The sequence below is a fragment of the Carcharodon carcharias genome, chromosome 1 (genome assembly GCF_017639515.1).
Source record: "Carcharodon carcharias isolate sCarCar2 chromosome 1, sCarCar2.pri, whole genome shotgun sequence".
Classification (NCBI taxonomy): Eukaryota; Metazoa; Chordata; class Chondrichthyes; order Lamniformes; family Lamnidae; genus Carcharodon; species Carcharodon carcharias.
The window spans coordinates 202439487-202463831 of NC_054467.1; the positions used below are offsets into that span (position 1 = coordinate 202439487).

The 24345-nt window shown below is 44.6% G+C and overlaps 1 protein-coding gene across 1 annotated transcript in view; it reads right to left on the minus strand.

Moving 5' to 3' along the window:
- Positions 1-24345, minus strand: part of celf4 (CUGBP, Elav-like family member 4) — a 1275411-nt gene that overhangs the window by 727246 nt on the left and 523820 nt on the right. The window contains exon 3 of the mRNA XM_041191287.1: positions 208-256. Within this exon, the coding sequence (XP_041047221.1) occupies positions 208-256 (49 nt within the window). The remainder of the gene's footprint in view (positions 1-207; positions 257-24345) is intronic.

Genomic DNA, 24345 nt, shown 5'->3' on the forward strand with positions numbered 1-24345 from the left:
GCCGGAAATTGATAATTAGATCATTGGAATAAGTACATTGCAGATTTCAATGGAAAATCTGGAAAACTAAGGCCACATGTCCTTAGAGAAAAGAAAGTCCAATGATCTCAACTGATTTACTTGTTTTGATACATCCTCGCCTCAGAAACCAAGCAACATGGAACAAAATAAAGTCAGCACCAGACTTGGAGCAACAAAGACAACTACCTCCTCTGCTTTCACTGTCCGCAGGCTTCACCTGGATCGGTCTGTTCATCTGTGAATACAAAGAAGAAGCAAAGATCATTTCTAGTCATTTGGCTTAAGGTTAGACATAGTAAAATCATACTACTCAGGAAGCATTAATTATCAAGAAGTTATGTGAAAGAGCAAAGGATTCATTGCAGTTCTTTTACAGCATAGAATGATGACTGCAGCAGAATTTTGAAAACCAAATCAGAAGTAAGACAAATAAAAAAAATGCTTTATTTTAAGAACAGAAAAATAAGGATCACACAATGTGATTTATATTTTACAAGTAGGTTAATCTAATAGCTCAGAAGCAAAAAAAATACTGCAAGTGAATTATAGTCAGCACCAAGAGTGTTGCATTATTTGTACATAGTGGCATTTAGGGCCCATTATGGTCATTTGGCCCATTGAACCCATGCAGGCTTCCTGTGGAGAAATTCAGTCAGTCCCACTCCCCTGCTTGGTATGCACAGCCTTGTAAGTGTATTTCCTTCAAGTGTCAATCCAATTTCCTTTTGAAATCATGGTTTCTACGTCCACCACCCTCGTGAGCAATGAATTCCAGGTCATTACCACTTGCTGAGTAAAAAAGTTCTTCCTCATATTCCTCCTGCATCGCTTGTCCAAAATCTTACATCTGTGTCCCTTAGTCCTTGTACAATCAGCCAATGGTAAGAGCTTTTCCTTATCTACCTTATCTGAGCTTGTCATTATCTTGTACACCTCTATCAAATCTCTCCTCAATCACCTTTTATCCAAGGAGAATAACCCCAGCTTCTTCAACCTAATCTTGTAGCTAACAACCCACATTCCTGAAACCATTTTGGTAAATCTCCTCTGCAGCGCCTCAAGGATGTGGTGACCAGAACTGGATGCAGTACGCTTGTTGTTGACCAGGGCTGCATAAAGATTCAGCATAACTTCACTGTTTTTGTAACTCAATGCCTCTTTTTAAAACCCAGGATTCCATATGCTTTCCTAACCACTATCTCAATATGTCCTGCCATCTTCAAAAGTTGTTGCACATGTGCCCCCAGGTCCCTCTGTTGCTGTACACTCTTTAGAACTCTGCCACTGAGTCGATATTCCTTCTGCCAAAAGGCACACACTACTCTGTATTAGATTTTATCAGTCACTTGTCTTCCCATTCTGCTAGCCTATCTATGTCCTGCTGCAGGCAATTTGTATCATCTTCATTGTTTGCCACTACTCCAAGTTTTGTATCATCAGCAAATTTTGAAACTTGACTCCCTTATGATCCAAATCGTTTACTTGTAGCAAAAAAAAAGCAATGCTCTTAGTACTGACCCTTGGGGAACAACGCTATCTACCACCTTCAATAAAACACATGTATGTACCATGGCTTGCTGCTTTCTGTCCATAAGGCAATCTTTTATCCTGTTGCACACTGCCTTTGCTATTCCATTTGTCTTGATTTTGTTAACCAGCTCTTTATGTGGTATCTTGTCAAACATGTTCTTAAAATCCATATAGACAACATCCACCACATCCCCTTCATCACCATCTCTTTAATTCATTAACAAACCCAACTAGGTTAGTAAAGCACAATCTGCCTTTTACAAATCTGTGCTGGTTCTCCCTAGTTAACTCAAATCTCTCCAAATGCTTGTTGATTTTTTGCCCTGATTATGGATTCCAAAACCTTAACCAGCAGTAATGTTAAACTAACCAGCCTGTAGTTGCTAGAGTTGTCCTTGCACCCTTTCATGAATAAGGGTATCATACTGGCCACTCTATAATCCTCTGGCACTTCTCCCATATCAAGGGAAGCATGAAAGATTAAGGCAAGTCCTTCCATTATCTCCACCCCACTTCCTTTAGCAACTGTGTATGCAAGCCATCTGGACCAGGTGGCTTATCTCCCCTAAGCACAGCCAGCCTTTCTAGTACCTTCTCCCTTTCAAATTTCACATTGTCCATGACCTCCTCTATTGATATTTTGTCAGATCCCTTTTCCTCACTTAACAGAGATCCAAAGAACTCACTGGGCAACATCTTCTGGTCTCCAGAACTGGAAAACTGGACATACAACTGAAGATGCGTGTCAGAACCCTGTGGAAGCCCTGATGCACAGACCTACGTGGGAATTGTCAGGGAAATTTAAACTTCTAATGGGCAATTCGCCTGCTCCCCAGGACCCTCTGTGAATGTCTCCAACTGAGTTAGAGTCAGAGGTTTCAAACTGTTCTGTGGTACTTACTTGTGTAGTTACCCAAGAAATGTTAGACAGATTAAAATCGAATCTAACACCTAGGTAACTCCACAGCTGACTCCCCAATCAGCCTTCCTGAACAACCAGTTACCTCCCCACCATCCAACTACTGCTGCTAACACCTCGACTATCTCCCCCACCACACGACAACACCCCTGAAATGGCTACTCCCTGATCATCTTCATGAACAGATCGGACTACCCCCCCCAACCCAACCTGACAACCCCCTCTGACCACCCGACTACTTCCCCTACCCAACTCAACAGCCCCTACCAACCACCTGACAATTCCCCTGATCACCTGACTATTTCCCCAATCTGCTTACCCACCCAATTCCCAATCACTGGACTCCCTCCCCACTGACCACACAACCACCCTCTGACCTGACTTTACACCTTCTGACCACCCCGGTATTCCTGTCCAGACCACCCAACTAACCTCCTGATCACTTGACAACATGCCTGACCAGACCTGACTACTTCTCAACACTGGGTCTACCGACTATCCTTCCGACCTGACTCAACTAACCCCCCGACCCAACTACCCACTTACCCCACCTCACCCATCTACACACCCTACCACTTATCCACCAGCCCACCCATCCACCTACCCACTTTCCCACCCATTCACTCACTCACCTGCTCACCGATTCATCAGCTCACCCTTTCACTCACATTCAAACCTTTCAACTTGCCATACAGTAGCTAGTACCGTAAAAAGGGGACGTGCCCTGTCTTCCCTTGACTTGACTCTGCTCTGATGGAATTCCACAAGGGACATTCTGCTGCGTATTTCTGTGAAAGCCAGGATCAGAAGATCCCAGGAGAAATGCACAGCAGCGTCGAGTTGAGAGAATATTCGAGCATAGTCGCAATCCGCTCATCATTGTCACTGCTCAGAAGATGTGAACTATTGAGTATTCTGGATATGTTCTAGGTATAAATCGCCCTCTTTGTCCCTACTAAGACCCACTCCACCTCTTTAAAGGTGGGTGGGAAATGCATCCCACATCATACATCGTATTTTTTTATTCATTCATGGGCTGAGGTCGTCGCTGGCTAGAATAGCATTTATGGCCCACCCCTAGTTGCCCTTGAGAAGGCAGTGGTGAGCCGCCTTCTTCAACTGCTGCAGTCTATGTGGTGTAGGTACACCCACAGTGCTATTAGGAGGATGTGCCAGGATTTTAACCCAGTGACACTGAAAGAATGGTGATATATTTCCAAGTCAATATGGTGTGTGATCCCATCTATCTGCTGCTGTTGTCCTTCTAGACTGTACTGGTTGTGGGTTAGGAAGGCACTGAAAAGGAGCCTTGGTGAATTCCTGCTGTGCATCTTGTAGTTCGTACACACTGCTGCCACTGTGCGTTGGTGGTGGAGGGAGTGAAGGTTGGTGGATGGGGTGCCAATCAAGCGGGCTGCTTTGTCCTGAATGGTGTCTAGCTTCTTGAGTGTTGTTGAAGCTGTACTCATCCAGGCAAGTGGAGATTATTCCAACACACACTTGACTTGTAAAACAAAAACAGAATTACCTGGAAAAACTCAGCAGGTCTGGCAGCATCAGCGGAGAAGAAAAGAGTTGACGTTTCGAGTCCTCATGACCCTTCAACAGAACGTAGACCCGTCCTGTTGAAGGGTCATGAGGACTCGAAACATCGACTCATTTCTTCTCTAACGATGCTGCCAGACCTGCTGAGTTTTTCCAGGTAATTCTGTTTTTGTTTTGGATTTCCAGCATCCGCAGTTTTTTGTTCTTATCACTCTTGGCTTGTGCCTTGTGGACGGGTTTTGGATTACAAATTAGATAATGAAAATGCAAATTAATGTTATCTTTTAAATTGAATTATTATAATACACAGGATGTTGAATTTTTCTCCACATTGCTACCATTCTCAATTGTGCAGTTTACCTCAATGAATCCGTGAATAAAAAAGGTCATGGGGACAACGTTATCCTGATCGGTTAAATTGGAATGGAATATCCAGGGGTGCTGTATCTGTACAGCACACTGGAGGATGTGGATGCACAGCCATGATTTCACACATGCTGTGGGAAGTTTTTCTCTGTTCACTATTTGTAGCAAATTCACAAATAGCGAGTAAAGGAGATCTTTGACGAGGATGGGGGTCTTGATCTTGACAAAAAGGCACAGAACTGAAGCCAGTAGCTTTCCCCAGAGATAGGTGAATAATCCAACAAAAGTCACTGCAAATTGCTCATCAAAGCCGTCCAACAGTCGCACAGAAAGAGGGTTATCTGATGCCTCCATTAGCCAGGTCTAGAAGGAAGGGACGAAAATTAGACTGAATGAACAGTTTTTTTTATTTATGGGATGTGTGCTTTGCTGGCTGGGCCAGCATTTATTGCCCATCCCTAGCTGCCCTTGGAAGGTGGTGGTGGTCTGCCTTCTTGAACCACTGCAGACCATGTGGTGTAGGTACACCCACAGTGCTAAACGCTTATTGTGATTTTTCTACACCTGGTTTAGAGGATTACCATTTTCATGTGCATAATCAGCCTTGGCATCTATTAAAGTACTTATGAGAATGGTTGAACACTAAATTTTCAGCAACTATTACATTTTCAATCTCCATTACATTAATGGAGGGTCCAACTTGCAGGATATTAATGGAAATTATTATTATTGTATTCCTACCACCAACAACTTCAACGATTTAAGTTAGAAGCATTTACGCCTTTGTTAGTCCACTTTTGCAGATGTGAGAGCTATGTGCACATTTTTTTGTCGAAAGACAGAAATGGCCATCTGACAACTGATTCTATATATGCCCTAAACCTGGAGGAATTTCAACTTCAAGAACAGCTTACATTTATTGAGTGCCTTTAGCATAAAAAGTCCCCCGGTGCTTCGAGGAGGCATTATAAAACAAAACATGACAGCAAGCCACATAAAGATCAGTGTTGGGATTCCTGCTATTCACAATTTACATTAACAATTCGAAGTTTGGAAACAAAAACACAGGGCAGAACTTTATGCCGATTGGGCGTGAAATCGCACAAGATGATGTCAGGTGAATGTCCCAACGTCATCTCATGCTCGCGCAATATGTTGGTCGGTGGGTGTGCGTGAAAGTTGGAAGCGCGCCTGCTGACAATTAAGAGGACAATTAAGTCCAAATAGCGCAATTGCCTGCAATTGTTCATTGCCCGTTCAACCTTACGGTTGGCGGATGGGCGAATCGGCCAGGCGGCCTTTACATTTTTCATCAAACCTCATCCATGGGTGGGATGAGGTTTCCGTGATGAAATAATATATAAATAAATTTCTCTGGACGGCATTTTCAGTAGCTAACTTTTCAGGTGATTTATTATGATGCATGGAAACTTTCTTTCAGCTACTGAAACTTTTATTATTGATTTTTCAGGTCTTCAGCTCCTTGAGGCAGGTCTCTGCCTTCAGGGAGCTTTCTCTCAGTGCTGGCCTGTGCCCCGTGTTGACATCTGCGCCCACGCTCCACCTGCTCCCCCCCTCCCCCACCCTGGCAGTGCTGAGCTTCTCAGCACACGCTAATTGGCCAGCCAGCTTGAAATCGCGGGTAGGGGCTGATCATGGGCTGCGGTACGTTCCCCAGCCAATTCCTGGCCTGCCAATTGCGCACGCCCACCAAACTGAAAATTCTGCACACAATTTCTGAATTCATAGATGGCACCAAATTGCAATGTGGAGGAGTCAGGGATCGGGGGGGAGGCACGGTGGGTGGTAGTTAATGATCCTGCCACATTCAGTTGTGAGAATGGTAGCGGAGGAGGCACTACAAACATTCCCATCCTCAAGATGGAGGAGCCCACCACAGCAGTGTAAAGATAAGGATGAAGCATTTGCTATAATCTTCAGTCAGAAAGTGTTGAGTGATCCTTTTCGGCCTTCTCCTGAGGTCCCCAGCATCATAGATGCCAGGTTTCAGTCAGTTCGATTTATTCCATGTGATATCAAGAAACGGCTGAAGGCACTGGATGCAGCAAAGGCTATGGGCCTTGACAACTTTCCCAGCAATAGTACTGAAGACTTGTGCTCCAGAACTTGCCAAGCCTCTAGCCAAGCTGTTTCAGTACAGCTACAACACTGGCAGCTACCTGACAATGTTGAAAATTGCCCCGGTATGCCCTGTACACAAAAAGCAGGACAAATCCAACCCGGCCAATTACTGGCCCATAAGCTATCTCGCGATCATCAACAAAGGGATGGAAGGCGTCCAGACAGTGCTATCAAGTGGCAATTACTCAGCAATAACCTGCTCACAGTTGCTCAGCTTGGGTTCCACCAGGGTCCCTCAGCTTCTGACCTTGTTACAGCCTTGATCCAAACACGGACAAAAGCTGAACTCAAGAGGTAAGGTGAGAATGACTACCCTTGACATCAAGGCAGAATTTGACTGAGTGTGGCTTCAAGAGCCCTGGCAAAATTGAAACTGAATTTGACCAGCTTTTTCAGTACTGTGGCAAGGAGAGCAGGTTAGAGACTGGGAATTTTGAGGTGAGTAACTCACCTCCTGACTCTCCAAAGTCTGTCCACCATCTACAAGGCACAAGTCAGGAGTGTGATGGAATACTCTCCACTTGCCTGGATGAGTGCAGCTCCAACAACACTCAAGAAGCTCAACACCATCCAGAACAAAGACCCTCCTTGATTGCACTACCCAGTCTACCACCTTAACCATTCACTTTCTATACTAGCACAATGGCAGCAGTGAGAGTCATATACAAGGTGCATCACAGCAACTCACCAATGCTCATTCAATAGAACCTTGCAAACACACAATTTCTACTACCTAGAAGGACAAGGGCAGCAGATGCATGGCAACATCACCACCTGTAAGTTCCTCTCCAAACCATATCCCATCCTGACTCCTGGAAATATATCGCCATTTCTCCACTGTTGCTGGATCAAAATCCAGGAACTCCCTTTCTAACAGCACTGTGAGTGTACCTACACCACATGGACAGCAGTGCTTCAAAAAGGTAGCTCACCACCACCTCCCAAGGGCAGTTAGGAATGGGAAATAAATGCTGGCTTTGTCATCGATGCCCACATCCCCTGAAAGAATAAATAAAAAGGAAAGGATTGACAGGCTGGGTCTGTTCTCTTTTGTGAAAAGCAGCTGTGGGGTGACCAAATAGAGGTCCATAAAATTATGAAAGGTTTTGATAGAGTGGCTACAGACAGAATATATTTTCTTGTGGGGAAGAGCATAACTAGAGGCCATTAATACCAAGAAATCCAATAGGGAATTCAAAAGAAGCTTCTTAATTCAAATAGTGGTGAGAATATGGAACTTGTTAGCAGAGGGAGTGATTGAAGCGAATGATATAGATGCATTTAAGGGAAAACTAGACAAGAACTTGAGGGAGAATGGAATAGATGGTTACAGTGGTAGATAAGAAAAGATGGGAGGAAGCTCAAATCGGGCATAAAAACTGAAATGGTATGTTTGGGTCAAATGGCCTGTTTCTGTGCCATATATGCCATGTAATCCTATGTAATATGGAGAAATTAGGGAAGATGACCAAAAGCCTGGCCACAGAGGTGGGTTTTAAGGAGTTTCTTAGAAAGTGATGTAGAGAGGTGGAAATGTTTAAGGAGGGAATTTTTAGGAGCTCAAGGCCAAGGCAGCTGAAGGCATGGCCACCAATGGTGAAGAAATTAAAATAAGGGATGTTGAAGAGACCAGAATTAGAAGAGCACATATTTTGGAGGAATGTAGAACTGGGGGAGATTACAGAAAGGGGAAGGAGTGAGGAAATGGAAGAGCTTGAAAGCAGAGTTGAGACATCAGTTGCTTGAGGGCGTGTTACCTGAATAATTTTCCTTTAAATTTAGTAAGGACTGAAATCCTATCTGTAGATATTTATTGCATTAATAGAGCATAAATTCTATCAATAGATAGTGCTAAATCATATGTGGCCCTTTCAACACTGTGAGAATTATGTATGGCACCAGACTAATTAGACACTGTTGGAAAACATTGGGCTGAATTTCACACTGGTGGCATGGGTCTCAGTGACAGATCCGAAAGAGGGTGAGGGGGGAGGTCACCCCTAGCTACATCTTGTTAGCGACAGCCAATTCATGGGCTGCCACCCACCCACAAGAGCAGCCATCCAGACTGGCAGCTCAGCATCGCCATTGGATGACGTGGCCACTGTGCCTGGATGGACATGTGCCCCTACTGGGTAAGTGGGATCTGGGGGCATTGGGGCCAGTCAGCCAGGCCCCAGAAAAAGGGGGGAGGGGTTAGTGAGGGCAGGATGCACTGTTACCATGGGGCAGGCCATTGCCCTTGAGGGGGCCCTCTGTGGGCCTAAGATTGCCCAAATAGGAGGGCCCCCGAGCCTGCCCTATCCCTCACCCACAGAGCCCACAGGGTAGCTGCCAGGGTTCATCTGCAGTCCTCCCATGTGGCAGAGGGCTCACCTGTCACTGGCTCACTGCCAACAGGGGCAGGAGGAGGCCCTTAATTGACCACTTAAATGACTCAGTTGGTTTGGGAGCAGGATGGCCATCCAACACCATCCCCGCTGGCAAGGTGGCATGACAGCAGGAAGACAGTGAGCACGCCACCCCGTACCTTCTCACACTACTTTGCTGCCACACCCCTCCTCCCCCTCTCCCCACCTCCCGATCTTCCCTAGATGGCTGCCCAACAATTCCTACAGAAATTCGGATTCTTCATTTTGACAATGTCATAGTACAGAAATACCAATAAGGTGCCAGGCATTTCCCCACAAAACTGACATAAAATCGTGGGCACACTCATGAATCTTCTAGAGCAGCACCAGGAGATTTTTTTCCCCCAAATTCACTTGTCTATCCTTTTGACCAAGGTAACTAAGAGAGGAAAGGAAAGACTGACAACAAAGACATATTGTTAAAAAAAATTAAAAGACCCACTGAAACAATATTTCACAGGACAGCTGCTTTAAGTGAATACAAATTAAAAGATCAAAATTATTCCATATCTGCACTGACTTTTCATTGCCATGACCTCAATGCTTTAAATTGTGAATTTCTATTCAATTAATATTTTTCTATTATTTATGTGTGTTACACATTCACAGCACAAATTACATATGTGTCATGTTCTGAATCTTGTTCTGCACTGATGATGAAAGAATTGCTTCTTTATTACTTCAACCATTAGGTTACCATGGTGATACGATTTTTCAATCTGGCTTGGTATTTCAACGTTATGAGTATGAAGTTGAGAAAAAAAAACCTGAAAGTACAGAAACCTCTGAAGATGCAAGCTTCCTTGCAAGAGCCTCAGGACCACTGGAATGACAGGAGCAGAGATTTTCCCAGGTCTGTGCATGTGCACTGGAGTGCTTGAGTGAGTATTGGAAAATTGGGAAGGGAAACAAGTTCCTATAATCTGAATGGCCTGATTTTCCAAAATATGCTGCACCCAGGAAAATATTTCCTTTGATCTCTCAAAAATACTTTAGGACGAAATTTGAAAACCTCCAAAAATGGTGTGATGTGTAACGAACTCGCATCGTACTGCCTGCATGGGGTTAGCATTAAACATGCAGAAGGGCCATTTCAGAGCGCATTTAAGAGTCAACCACATTGCTGTGGGTCTGGAGTCACATGTAGACCAGACCAGATAAAGCCATGCAAAAACTCAGCAGGTCTAGCAGTATCTATGGAGAGAGAAACAGAGTTCAAGTTTCGAGTCTGATACAGACTCCCAGGGCAACTTCCTCCCGACCGTATACCACTGTGCCGCCAGCTCAGGGATGGCGATGGAGGAGTCTGGGACATTATCTCAAACGTATGATTCCATGAGGATGAATATGTCAGGCTGTTGCTTGACTAGACAGCTTTCCCAATTTTGGCACTAAATTGCAGATGTTATTAAGGAGGACTTTGCAGGGTCGACAGGGCTGAGATTGCCATTGTCGTTTCCGGTTCTTAGGTCGATGCTGGGTGGTCTGACCGGTTTCATTCCTTTTTTGTGACTTTGTATCAACTGAGTGGCTTGCTAGGCCATTTCAGAGGGCATTTAAGAGTCAACCACATTGCTGTGGGTCTGGAGTCACATGTAGGCTGGACCAGGTAAGGACAGCAAATGGGTTTTTACAACAACTGACAATGATTTCATGGTCATTATTAGAATCTTAATTCCAGATTTTTATTGAATTCAAATTCCACCATCTGTCATGGCAGGATTTCGCTAGGTCTCTGGATTACTAGTCCAGCAATAAGACCACTACGCAAACGTCTCCCCTAGTGTCAAACTCAAGTACTGAAGACCAAAGATGCAGTCATGGTAAAAGTTCAATTACTTCATGAGTGGTCAAGGTCAGTAGATGTATTGTCAAATCTATATCCTACCAACTGCACCACCAGCTGCACCTCACACTAAATTCATCACACACAATTACACTCCTACCAACAATCTCCATCAATCAGTACTCGTACCTGTCATTTATATTCTCTATTTCATTCTCACATACTTAAGCAGCTGCAAGCCTCACACCCACATCTTACAGCTTTTGCACTCACCTCACACAAACAGATTCCACCACACTCATTGACACACCTTCCCTCTCTCTTGCAGAGCAAATTAGCATATAACACAGGCAGCAGCACCTAACCAGCAGAGGATAGGTACAGCTGTGTCTACTCACACTGATGTAGGAGATATTATTCTCCATCAATGGAGCAACCATCAATGAGTCCACAGCCAAAGGCCAAAGATTTTGGTATGCTCATACCCAACCCACTTTTTTACATCCCACTTGCCTCATATTCCACAATCTCTTCTCATTTACATTCACATTTTCATGCCCCCTTTCTGCTCTCCTAATTCCCTTTTTAAGTTCCCCCCAACACATTCAATACTCCTCTAGGCCTTCCACTGTTTTGAGCCCTCAGTATCTGCCATAAGCCTTCCTTTTTCTCTTTATCCAATCCTGTATATCCCTCGGCATCCAGGGTTCCCTGGATTTGTTGGTCCCATCCTTTGTCTTTACTGGAATATGTTGGCCCTGTACTCTCCCTATTTGCTTCTTGAATGAGTCCAACTGTTCTGACACAGATTTACCTAAAAGTAGCTGCTCCCAGTCCACTCTGGCCAAATCATGTCTGACCTTATTAAAATCGACCTTCCCCCAATTTAGAACTCTGATTTCTGGCTCATGCTTGACCCTTTTCATAACAACCTTGAATCAAATGGAGTTATGATCACTATCTACAAAATGCTCCCCCACTGATAACTCTACCGCTTGACCGGTTTCATTCCCTAAAATTAAGTCCAGGACTGCCTCATCTCTTGTACGACCTTCTACGTACTGGCTTAAAAAGCTCTCCTGGATGCATTTGAAGAAGTCCACTCCCTCTAAACCTATCACACTATGACTAACCCAGTTAATGGCCAGAATTTTTCAGTCGGCAAGCAGGGGTCGGGGCCCGCTCGTCGACGGGAAAATGACACAGGATGATATCGGGAGGAACCCCCGACGTCATCCCACCCTGTTTAAGTATTCTGGAGGGCGGGAGCACAGCGAAATCAGCTGTCCGCCCGCTGAGCTGTCAATGGCCAATTGAGCCCATTGACAGGATAATTAAGCCAATTAAAGGCCCTGCCCGTCCAACCTTAATGCTGGTGGGCAGGGCAGGAGCCCCAGCGGACTTTTGAAAAAACATGAAACCTCAGGGAGCAGTGTGCTCTTTCAGGCATGTAGTTGGGGGATCCCTCCCCCGCCCCCACACAGGAAGTGCATAGCGCTTCCCACTGGGCAGCCTGCTGGGCGGACTTTAATTGGCCTGCCCACTTAAAATGGTGGCAGGGCCTGCTTCGGCAACAGAGTTCAGCGGCCTGCCCGCTGCCGAGCTGGTGGGGTCCGCCTGCCCATCGAGGGCTGAATTCTGCCCAAAGTTAGGGAAATTGAAATCCCCCACTATTGCTACCCTATTATTTTTACACTTCTCCGAAATGTGCCTACATATCTGCTCTTCTATTTCTCCCTGACTGTTTGGGGGCCTATAATACACTCCCAGCAATGTGATTGCTCTTTTTTTGTTTTTCAGTTCTACCCATATGGCCTCATTTGAGGAGCCTTCTAAGATGTCATCCTTTCTTACTGCTGTAGTTGATTCCTTGATCAATATTGTGATACCCCCTCCTCTTTTACCTCCTTCCCTGTCTCGCCTGAAGACCCTATTTCCTGGAATATTGAGCTACCCATCCTGGCCCTCTCTCAATCATGACTCTGTGACAGCAATGGCATCAGACTTCCTTGTTAATTTGTGCCCTCAACTCATCTGCCTTATTTGTCAGACTCCTTGCATTAAAATAAATACCATCAACCTTGCCAAACTCCCTTGTGCCTTAACTGGCCTATAATTTCTCTGCCTTCCAGACTCACTTGCTCTCTCTTCTAATTTTGGCTGTGCACCTCGCCTTGCTGAACCTCCTCTCAGGATCCCACCCCCCTGCCAAGTTAGTTTAAACCCTTCCCAACAGCACCAGCAAACCTCCCCGCAAGGATGTTGGTCCCATTCCAGTTCAGGTGCAACCCATCTGTCTTGTGCAGGACCCACCACCCTGAGAAATAGTCCCAATATCTCAGAAATCTAAAGCCCCCCTTCCTGCACCATCTCTCCAGCCATGCATTCGCCTGGACTAACCTCCTATGTCTATAGTCACTAGCGTGTGGCACTGTAAGTGATCCAGAGATTACTACCTTTGATGTCCTGTTTTTTAATCTGTCTCCTAGTAAACTCTGCTTGCAGGACCTCATCCCTCTTTTCACCAGTGTCATTGGTACCAATATGTACCACGATCTCTGTCTATTTGCTCTCCCCCTTTAGAATGCCCTGCAGCCATTCAGTGACATCCCTGACCCTGGCACCAGCGAGGCAACATACCATCCCGGAGTCATGCCTACGGCTGCAGAAACACCTGTCTGTTCCCCTTACTATTGAATTTCCTACCACTATTGCTATTCCTCTCTTTTTCCTCCCCCCCAACTGTGCAGCTGAACCACTCGCAGTGCCATGAGCGTGGCTGCACTTCCCAGAGGAACCGTCACTCTCACATTTTCCAACACAGAAAAACTGTTCTCGAGCGAGATGCACCCTGGGGATTTCCTGACTACCTGCATGATGCCTTTCGTCTGACTGTTGGCCATTCATTCCCTCTCTGTCTGCACTTCTGTAAGTTGTGGGGTGATCATGGCTAAAAATGTGCTATCCACGAAACTCTCAGCCTCACTGATGCATCTCAGTGCCTCCAGCTGCCGCTCAAGCTGATGGCACTTCCTGCACATGTGGTCAGTCAGAGTGCAAGGAGCATCCAGGACTTCCCACATGTTGCAGGCGGTACATTACATGGGACTGAGCTGCCTTGCCATGCCTCCAGTTGAAAAAAAAAACCCTTACTTTAAGTTAAATACAGCAAAAAAAGATAAATTATAGATGTACTTTAAATAAAAACTCGAACTCTTACCTTTCCTTAGCTTAATCTGTTTTAAACTGGAGAAAAACACTTACCCACTACTCACCAATGAGTTCTCACCTTCGTACTGATGTCACCTTTTGAAGCTTCCCTGCACCTCCGCTGGTTTTGACCTCTCCACAGCTCTATCGTGCTGTGTTGTGATGTCACTCTTGTTATTTTTAACAAGAACTGACTGCAGGACAGTCTTCCCAGACTGCTTCACCATGATGCTGACTGCAGGATACTCTTCCCAGACTGTTTCACCATGATGCTGACTGCAGGACTCTCTTCCCAGACTGTTTCACCATGATGCTGACTGCAGGACTCTCTTCTCAGGCTGCTTCACCACGATGCTGACTGCAGGACACTCTTCCCAGACTGCATCACCATGATGCTGACTGCAGGACACTCTTCCCAGGCTGCTTCACCATGATGCTGATTGCAGGACACTCTTCCCAATCTCAGGGTAGTCAATCTCAACTCACCTCTGGAATTTAGCTGTTTTGTCCATTATTTTTTTATTCTTTAATGGGATGTGAGCTTCGCTGGCTGGGCCAGCATTCATTACCCATCCCTAGTTGCCCTTGCGAAGCTGGTGATGAGCTGCTTTCTTGAACTGCTGCAGTTCATGTGGTGTAAGTATACCCACAGTGCTGTTAGGAAGAGAGTTCCAGGGTTTTGAACCAGCTACAGTGAAGGAAAGGCTATGTATTTCCAAGTCAGGATGTTCAGTGCCTTGGAGGGGAACTTCTAGGTGGTGGTGTTCCCGTCTATCTGCTGCCCTTGTCCTTCTAGATTGTAGTGGTCATGAGTTTGGAAGGAATGTTTGGATCAATGCTGTAATGAGGTCTGGAGCCAAGTTTCCCTAGCAGAAACTAAACTGAACAGTGTTGCTGAGTAAGTACCATTTGATAGCATTGGCACTGATACCATTCATCATTTTGCAGATGATCTAGAAGAGGTTGCTGGGGAGGTATTTGGCTGGAATGGATTTGTCCTGCTTTTTGTGGACAGAACATACCTGGGAAATTTTCCACATTGCCAGATGCTAATGTTGCAGTAGTACTTTAATAGCTTGGCTTGCTTTGTGGCTAGTTCTGTGGCACAAGTCTTCAGTCCTACGGCTGGGCTGTTGTCAGGATCCATAGCCTTTACTATATCCAGCGCCTTCAACCATTTCTGGGTATCATGTGGCTGTGCATCAGAGCTAAGTCTGGTTGTTCACCAGAGCTGTGAGCCATCTTGTCAAAGGATAGCCCTTATGGTACGCATCTGGTTTATCATGGTGGCTCAGTGAATCACAGAACCAAGACAGCACAGGAATGTTGTGGACTGCAGTGATTCAAGGTGGTGGCTCACCAGCACCTTCTCAAGGGCAGTTAGGGATGGGAAATAAATGCTGGCCTAGCCAGCAATGCTCACTTCACATGAACAAATAAAAAAAAATGTCGGTACTGATTCCATGCAAGAACAACTCACCTGTTCTCATGCACTCACCATTTCCTCAACTTCTGATTGGCTGTCAGCTCTCAATGGGTGGGACCTCTGTCCCCAGGATCCTAGGTCCTGGGATAAGGCCCGCCGCTGGTCTGTTAATTGGCACATGGTGTGAAAAGAGGCAACGTGGGGGTCTTGCCAACTACCTAGCCAACAGCCTAGCCCCCTGTTGCCTTCATAAGATTCTGCCCAATTACTGCTGCCAAGATACTGGGTATTGACCTGCATGATACATTGCATATGGGTGCACACCAGCTGGACATTGAGAGAGTGGAATCGTTTTTCATTATGGGATATCTGAAATGATATATGGTGCCTGCAAAGTGACGTGCATGCAGTCAGTGCCACCCTGCACCATGGGGAAGCCTGCATTCCTTGCAAAGACTTATGCTTGCTCTACTTGCTTCTTTCTGGCAACACAGGAAGTAATTTATTCAGCTTTCTTGGAATGCAGAGTCTTACTGACCTCCTTATGCCACAGTGAACAACTAATTGGGACATGTCCCCTGCTCTAACCTGGAAGGAATCAGAACATAAAAGCAATGGCCACAGTCACCTTCAAAGCTGGCAATGCCATGCTTGTCCAGCTCTGAGGTTGCAGTTGTGGCTCTAGCAGATGGCTGATTTCAGTCAGGATGTTGTCCTGAAATGCACTTGTGACTTATTGGCTGAGATTTTGTATCCCGTGGGCAGGCCAATCCGAAATGGGCCTAGGACAAGCGTCCCGACATCATCACGCACTCGCGCGCGATATTTTGCTCGGTGGGCATGCGAGAAAATTGGAAGGTCGCCCACCAACAATTAACCGGGCAATTAAGCCCATTAACGGCCCAACTGTAAGCAATTTTCAGTGGTCCGTCCAACCTCATTGTTGGCGGATGGGCCAATCGGCCAGGTGGGCTTTATATTTTTGATGAAACCTCATCCAAAGGCGGCATGAAATCTCCGTAAGGACTTAAAATAAAAAGAAATATTTGGGGACCGGTTTTATATGAGGTCTGCTTTCAAGTGCTTGATTTGTGCTGCATGGACAATTTTTGCAGCATTTTTTGTTGTTTCGTTTATTCTGTGGAGGTCTGCAGCTCCCTGAGGCAGCTATCTGCCTTCAGGGAGCTGAGTGGAAGGGCTCACCAGCATCCTCTTCCCACCCCCACTGGCGGTGCTGAGTTTTTCTCAGCGCATGTGTCATGCTGGTTGGCTGTTAATTGGCCAGCCAACGTAAGATCGCGTTCACAGTGCGATATTGGCTGGGAGTGGGTTTTACATCTGCTTCTGGCTGCGCTGACTTCGGGCTCACCCCAAGGGTAAAATTCAGGCCATTATTCCTCACTGAGGTTCTGGTAGGAGAATTACTCCCTGAATACTCTGGGTGGACATCATGTCCTGCTAAGAGCCCTTTTCAGCCTCCTCCCTATTGTAGCAATTTATCCTGCTCTGTGCTGCTTCTGCTTATTTTCTGTCATGCTGCAATCTAAGAGGTATGCATACTATTGCGCACATGTCTGTGAGCAAGGGGTTTTTGTAGTATTTTTGAGACAAGACAAAATCTTTCAACACCTGCTACCCAATTCCCTGTAAAAATTTTAAAGAATTTTAGAAACCAGCAAACACTTCTACAATCACAGCAAAAGTCAGTGTAAGTCAATAAAGATCCCTTTAAATAGCACTGGTGGTAGGTTGAGGGTGGCAGGGTCCTTTTTGCCTGTTCATCTGTGTAAAGTTAAGGGAAGGTACTAGCTGGAATGTTGAGCTTCAAAATGACCCCACTTGTGCCAAATGGATTTGCATGTTGATTGCTATCACGATCTGCCGGCTCCACATAGTTCCAGCGGACATTCACCACCAGCACAAAAGTGCCATCACCAAAATGGCATCTGGCAAAGCTCGCACCAAAAGTATGCATGCGCACCAAGTATGCCATTTTGGAGCTAAAACAGTGCCCATAATCCTGAAAAATAAGCGCTAAGGGCTTTGTGGCCTTTGTGTATTACTGACATCCAATGGAGTCTGCCAGAGATGTGCATGCTTTTGTTTAAATAGAATTATTTTATTATGCTTTCTTCTCTTAAGGAATGAACCATTCATTACCTGAAAGGGTGCATGTTTGACTTCTTCCTAGATCTTTACCAATGTACCTGCATAGTTGGCTGGAATGTGACAAATGTGACTCTCTTTTTCAAGAAAGGGTATAAGGATATTCCAAGTAACTGCAGGGTGGTCAGTTTAATATCAATGGTGGGTAGGGTTTTAGAAATAATAATCAGGGGAAAAAAAACAACAAACACTCAGAGAGGTTTGAGTCAATTAAGGAGCCAGTGCAGATTTGTAAAGGAAAGGTTATGCTTGACTAATCTAATTGAATTTTTTGATGAAGTAAAAGAGAAAGTTGATCAAGGGGATGCAACAGATGTTTTCCAAACTTGAAGGTGTGGCAAACAGTGAGGGTAATACCAAACTCTGTAACAGAGTATAAATAGGCGAGCGGAATGGCCAAACAAGTGGCAGATGGGATTTAATATGTGGTGTGGTGCATGTTGCAGGAGGAATAGAGCAAGGCAATGTAAACTTAAAGGCAATATATACTTAATGTCACAGCTCTAAAGAGTGAGCAGGGACAGAGGGGCTGGGGCTCAGGTGCATAGAACTTTGAGGGTGGCAGAGCATACTGAAGGGAGTAGTTAGTAAAGCATTTGGGATCTTGAATTCAGAAGTAGAAGTATTGAGTACAAATGCAGGGAAGTTATGCTGAACCTTTGCAGAACTCTGGTTATTACTAGAGCATTGTGTCCAGTTCTGCTTACCACACTTTAGGATGAATGTGAAGGTCCTTGAGATGGTAGAGAGGAGATTTATCAGAATCGTTCCAGAGATGGGGGTATTAGTTACAAGGTTAGGTTGGAAAGGCTGGAGTTGGAGCAAAGGAGATTGAGGAAAGAACTGATTGAGGTGTGGGAGATTATAACAGGTTTAGAAAAGGTAGAGAACTTAAAGCTGTTCTCATTAAGTGATGATACAAGATGAGGGGACACAGATTTAAGGTTGTGGGCAAGAGATAGGGGAAATGTTAGGACAAATTTCCTTTTCACAGCAAATGGTAATGCCATGCAATTCACTGCCTATGTGGGTGATGGAAACAGGGACAAACAATGATTTCAAAAATGAAATTGGATAGGGTAATGAGGGAAATAAACTTACAGGCCTATGGGGTTAGGGACCGGCAATGGGACTGATTTGATTGCTCAACTGAGAGCTGGCATGGATTCAATGGACTAAATGGATTTTGTGCTATAATGGCTCAATGACTTCACCATGTAGGATCTTGGCTGTGGGCAACTCTCACTCTGATTTTCCCTCCTAATCTGTAGGGAAGTACCTAATCTGTTCCGCTGCACAGAGAGACCATGGGAATGAAGCTGCCAGCCCATTGCACAGCTTAAAAATATTTAATGGGGTTACAAAGCCTCAAGCGTAACTGCTTCTTCAAGCTGAAACAGAGGATCTCCGCCAAAAATACAAAATTCTAATGTTTACGCAATCGTGATATGAAACAAAGTGGCGCTCACATCAAAATGACAGGCTTGGCCACTGCTACTGCAGCTGTTATACACCATGTGAATAAGTAGAAGAATGATTAGGTATAATTACTTTTATAAAACTGATAGGCACGTTGATTATTTCACTCGCTGATAATTATGTTGTGAGACAGATTCTGTTAAGTAATGAATTCTAATTGTAGTTTGGAACAATCATTGCAATGACAGACTTTAACTCTTCAAGGTGCTGGTGAAAAACATCTTATAAGTACTCTCATCCTCTAAAGGTTTTATTTGGCCGTCGCTCAGAAAAAACATTTTCCATTGGGAGGCACATGGACAATTAGGTTTACTGCCTGTGTGGACAATATTATTTTAATCAGGGGTGAGTCAGCAGAAATTACTGCCCGCTGCTGATTTTGCCATTTAAAAAAAATTGGTGCAGTGGTAAGCAACACTGAAACAGTCCTGATTCCAGCTCCGTCAGGAGAAAAAAAAGTTCTGAAACATTATCTCCTGCAAAGTGACTGGGCTTGAGTTCAGAATTAAATAAAATTGTATGTCCCTCCTCTCCAAAACAGTTATCATATAAAGTGCAAAAATTACTGAATCCTGCATTACATATTCATTCACATATCAGAGCAGCCCATTTGCCACTGTCAAAGGAATACTATTCTCACAGTGTTGACAGCAATACTCGGTGCAACATCTCCCACTCTAGCTTATTACAGCCAGCAGATAAAACTTGAATTCAACTCCCTCATTCTTCATAAAATCTGTGGTCTTTCAAGATCCAAATTTGGCATGACTTAATTTGCTTAATCTCTTTCATCCATAAACATTGATGAAGTCTTGCCATAGTTCCATAGTTCTTGGCCCATTCATTGTTGTCGGATGTCCCTCGATCCAAGGATGATGTCTACTCAGGTTCATAAGTTTCTGCTGTCGGATTTCATGTGACTGAACAAGTCAATTCTCGATCTGATCTTTGAGCACATGGAGCAGGATGTCCCATCAGATAGTGGGATCTGGAGTGCTTCCTTTACTTTCCATCTTTGCCGCAGATCTGCCCCAACATTAAGAGCTTGTGACTCAAAGCATGATGCAACTTGATGGACAAGTTGTTGCCATTTTGAATAATTGGTATCAAGCTCCTCCAAATCATTAATGTCAATACTGTTGCACCACGAAGAGAGCTTCAGTGTGTTTTTGAAACATGCACTCCACTGGAACATTGGCCATTTGGGGGTTAAGAAAACTGGGCCTCACTGGGGTGATGAGTTCCAGCCATCTGTACACAGTGTCCAGTCCGTTAAAGTTGATTTTGCAGGGGCTTTGCCTGAATGCTCATGTTCGAGGAGGAGCATGTTTGTTTAACAATCCTCACATTAAATCTGAAGGATGTGACAGAGGTATTGCTGATGGAATTTCTCTGGCACTCTTAGGTGTCGCTGTTACAGGTCTCACTGAAGCACAGCAGTGTTGTGAGCACAACTGCTGTGTAGATAACTGCTCTGTTGACTTATGGAGTTTTTTGTTGTCAAAAAAGTAGTTGTAGCTACCGTAGTTTGTAGAAGGCTGAATGGTGGCCTTTGGAGAAAGGTGATTTTCAAGGTATAGAAGTGTTCAATTTGTTCCAGAGTCTCTCCTTCAACATATCCAGGAGGTGGAATATCACAGAATCACAAAATCTTTACAGGCAGAAGGAAGCCATTCAATCCATCAAGTCTGTACTGCACTGTTTTTAATTTGTTCATGGGATGGGGGCATTGCTGGCTAAGCTAGCATTTATTGCCCATCCTTAATTGGCCTTGAGAACTCAGTGGCTTGCTGGGCCATTTCAGAGGATAACCACATTGCTGTGGGTCTGGAATCAAATGTAGGCCAGGCCAGGTAAGGACAGATTTTCTTCTCTAATGAGTGAACCAGGTGGGTTGTTTTTTTTAAATGACAATCGACAATGGTCAGATTCAGATGAAAGATGTTCTGATGAAAGGTCACTTGACCTGAAACATTAGATGGTATTTAATGCTAACATCATAGAGTAGTTGACCTTGATGAGTTGATTAGCCACTGTCAGGTAGATTCCAAGTAGTATAGGTTGTTTCAGATCTCCCACCCAAGACAGTTGCAGTCATTTAATCATGAAGCAATTGCAGGATTGTGATGAAGTTTATTGGACATTCACATTTTTAGAGCACAATCCATAGAACCTAGCGATTTACTGAGTCAAATGCTATGATCAGATCGATGAACGTAATGAAGAGTTCCTAGCATTATCAATATGTTTCTCAGATTTTTCTGGCAACAAAGACTATGTTAGAGGTTCCTCTGGAAGGTCTAAAGTCACACTGTGTTTCTGGGAGGATCTCCTCAGCTATAGGAAGTAGGTGATACAGGAGAACGTCTGTCAGGATTTTCCCTGCTATGGACATGAGGGAAATATCTCAATAGTTCCCACATTGTGACTTATTCTCCTTCTTCAAGATAGTTACAAATGTCACATTCTTAAAGCGGAGGATGTAGTATAAGGGTCTAGCACATAAAGGGTTAACATGGGACCAAGTACAGTACCATGCACACAGTGATGTAATAGAACACATGACCCACACCTAGGGGTCAGTACAATGTTGGATAGAGCCATGTGTAGAAGCAAACATGGACATAGCTCCTAGCTTGGACCATTCTATGCCTACATATGTAGTTTCTAGTAGTTAATGAATACTTACTGTTGAACAACCAAAACTATGAATATCTTAATAAGACCTACTGAACGGCACCACCCAACACCTTACAATGGTGGGTGGGAGCGGGGGAAGGTGTAGTAGCTCTTTCTCCTCCCAAATCCATAGGGTGAGTGCATGAAGCTTTTGATGTGAGCAAAAGCCCACCTGCATTGACTTTGAAGATCTCAGCTGGAATACCATCAAGAGTCATAGGTTCTGTTGTTTCTTATCTGACTGTTTGTGTATTGTAGCTTTCCCATTGATGGTGGTTCACCCATGAGTTCTACCGCAGAGTACTGGGGGATACCCTGGAGAGTATCATCTACCACTGTGGATTCAATGTTTAGGAGCTTTTGTAACTATTCTTTCTAGCACTGATGGCTAGCATTGTCATTCTTAAAAAGAAAGGCACTATTCTATGGACGAAGGGGATTTTGTCCATTTGACCTTGGTCCCTAGACAGCCCTGGTGGCTTCAAAAATGCACTATATGTCATGATGGTCAGATAAAAGATTGGATCTCCCAGGCTTTCTCTTCCCACCACGTGTCTTTTATCTTCGGATTTGGCTTTGGCTGTCAGCTGTGAATTGTTGGAATGCTATCTTCTTGACAAGTGACCTCATGCTGTCCTGCCAGGTAATGAAGGCTGCTCATTTCTGTCCCAGAAGGTCACATATTTCAGAATAGTTTTCATTGAACTGGTCCTGGTGACGACAATGCTCCAACTCAATTATCTGGAGACAGGCGTTTAGTCCAGCTGACTTTATTTGATTCCACTGTTCTAGAATTGAGTTGGATGTGTGAAGATATTCCAGATGTGTGAAGATATTCCATGATCTTCCTCTCCAGTCAGGCTGCTTTAGGGCTGAGACATTGATCTCCATCCTCCTGGACTTTTGGACGTTGTGATTCTTGGTTCTAGTTGGATGTTGATCACCAGTTGATCCATCCAGCAGGCATCAGTCCCCCGAATAGATCTAATGATACAGCCATCACTTAGATCTTTGATCTGAGCAATGACATGATCCAGGAGGAGCCAATGCTTTGATCTAGAATGCCTCCATATGCTTTTGTATTTGTCCTTCTGGTGCAAGAGGATCCTTTTTATAATGAGGACATGCTGAGCACACTTCATCAGGAGGAGGCTGCCATTTGCATTGGCTTTTTTCATCCTATTTTTCCCAATGGTTCTGCTCCTGGCTTCAGAGTCATGGCAAACCCTGGAATTAAAATCCTCCAGAAGGATGACCTTTTCTTTTTTTGGGATGACAGTGAGGATTTCATCAAGGTTAGAATAGAATTTTTCCTTAATACCTTCATTGGAGTCTAGGGTCAGGGCATAAGGGTGGATGATGATGCCATATTGGTTATGGCTGAGTTGCATGTGAGGTGTCATGAGTCTTTCATTTATACAACTGGGGAGCTCTGGCAGTGCATCCAAAATCCTATTCCAGATGGCAAAACCAACTCGGTGGACGCAAGGGTCACCATCAGCCTTTCATTTCCAGCAGAAGGTGCATCCCAAACTTGTTCCTTCAGTTGCCCCTCCCCTGGAAGGCAGGCCTCCATGATGGAGATGATGACAGTTTGGAGTCTTGATAGTTTACACAGTATGATTGCAGTTCTTCTTTCTGGACGGTCACTCTCGATTATGCATGAATGTTCTGACAATCCAAGTTGCAAAATTTAATGTTTTATTCCTTTGACCACAAACTGGTGATCCTGCAGGGTGTGTTTTCCCAGCCAGGAAAAAGTGGGATAGCCTAATTTTAGGGCATCTTTTCTAGACGCCTCCCCACTTGGGGTAAGCTGAGAGTATCTTGAAGAGGACTGCTCAGTCAGGATGCTGCTGCCCAAAAACAGCTCTGTCCCAACACGGATGTCCAATGATCTTCATATATCTGTTGCCTTTGTGCAGATTGTTGACTTGGGGCTGCCAAGTTCACAGCCCTGTCCCCATCACCAATTCTCCATTGCCACAGGGCTTGGCAAACAGACCCTGGTAGAAGCCTGCACATGACTTGTTTAACATGGGGAACTTGGGGCGACGTTATGTCCCACATGATCTTGATGGGTTCATGATCAGGTTTCAGTGACTTGTTGAAACATGATGACAAGGACCACCTTGTTGCTGCAGCCTTCTTCTACTTTTGCAGCTGGTGAAATCCACAGTTTTCCTTCGCCTGCTCTGTTGTTGAGGAATTTTTGGATCATTTGCACCTCTCCCAGATCTTGCCACCACGAGTGGCCTGACCAGCAGCAAAGAGCTCCCAATGGCATTGCCCAAGGGACTGTGGGACAGCACAAACCTCTCCGCCACATCAAGGCAATCCACAAAGAAGCTTGGCCCAAACACAGCAATGCTGAAGATCATCTTCTAAACACAGGTCAAATTTTCCCATTTACTTGAACACAATAACCTGGTTCAGGAAGTTGTATTGAGAAAAAACACTCACTTAGAAAGTAATGATATTGCCCAATCCATATTGCACTTCAAACTGAATGCCAAGCATTCAGCTAGTGTGAATTTCAAATGCTCCTTTATGGTTTAACTAAACTCGTCCACTCTGGATCTGGGATTGGTCTTCACCAATGGTTCATCAAGTTTATCCGGTGCATACCTGAAGCACGTGAATGAGAAATGTCCCAAATTTAGCT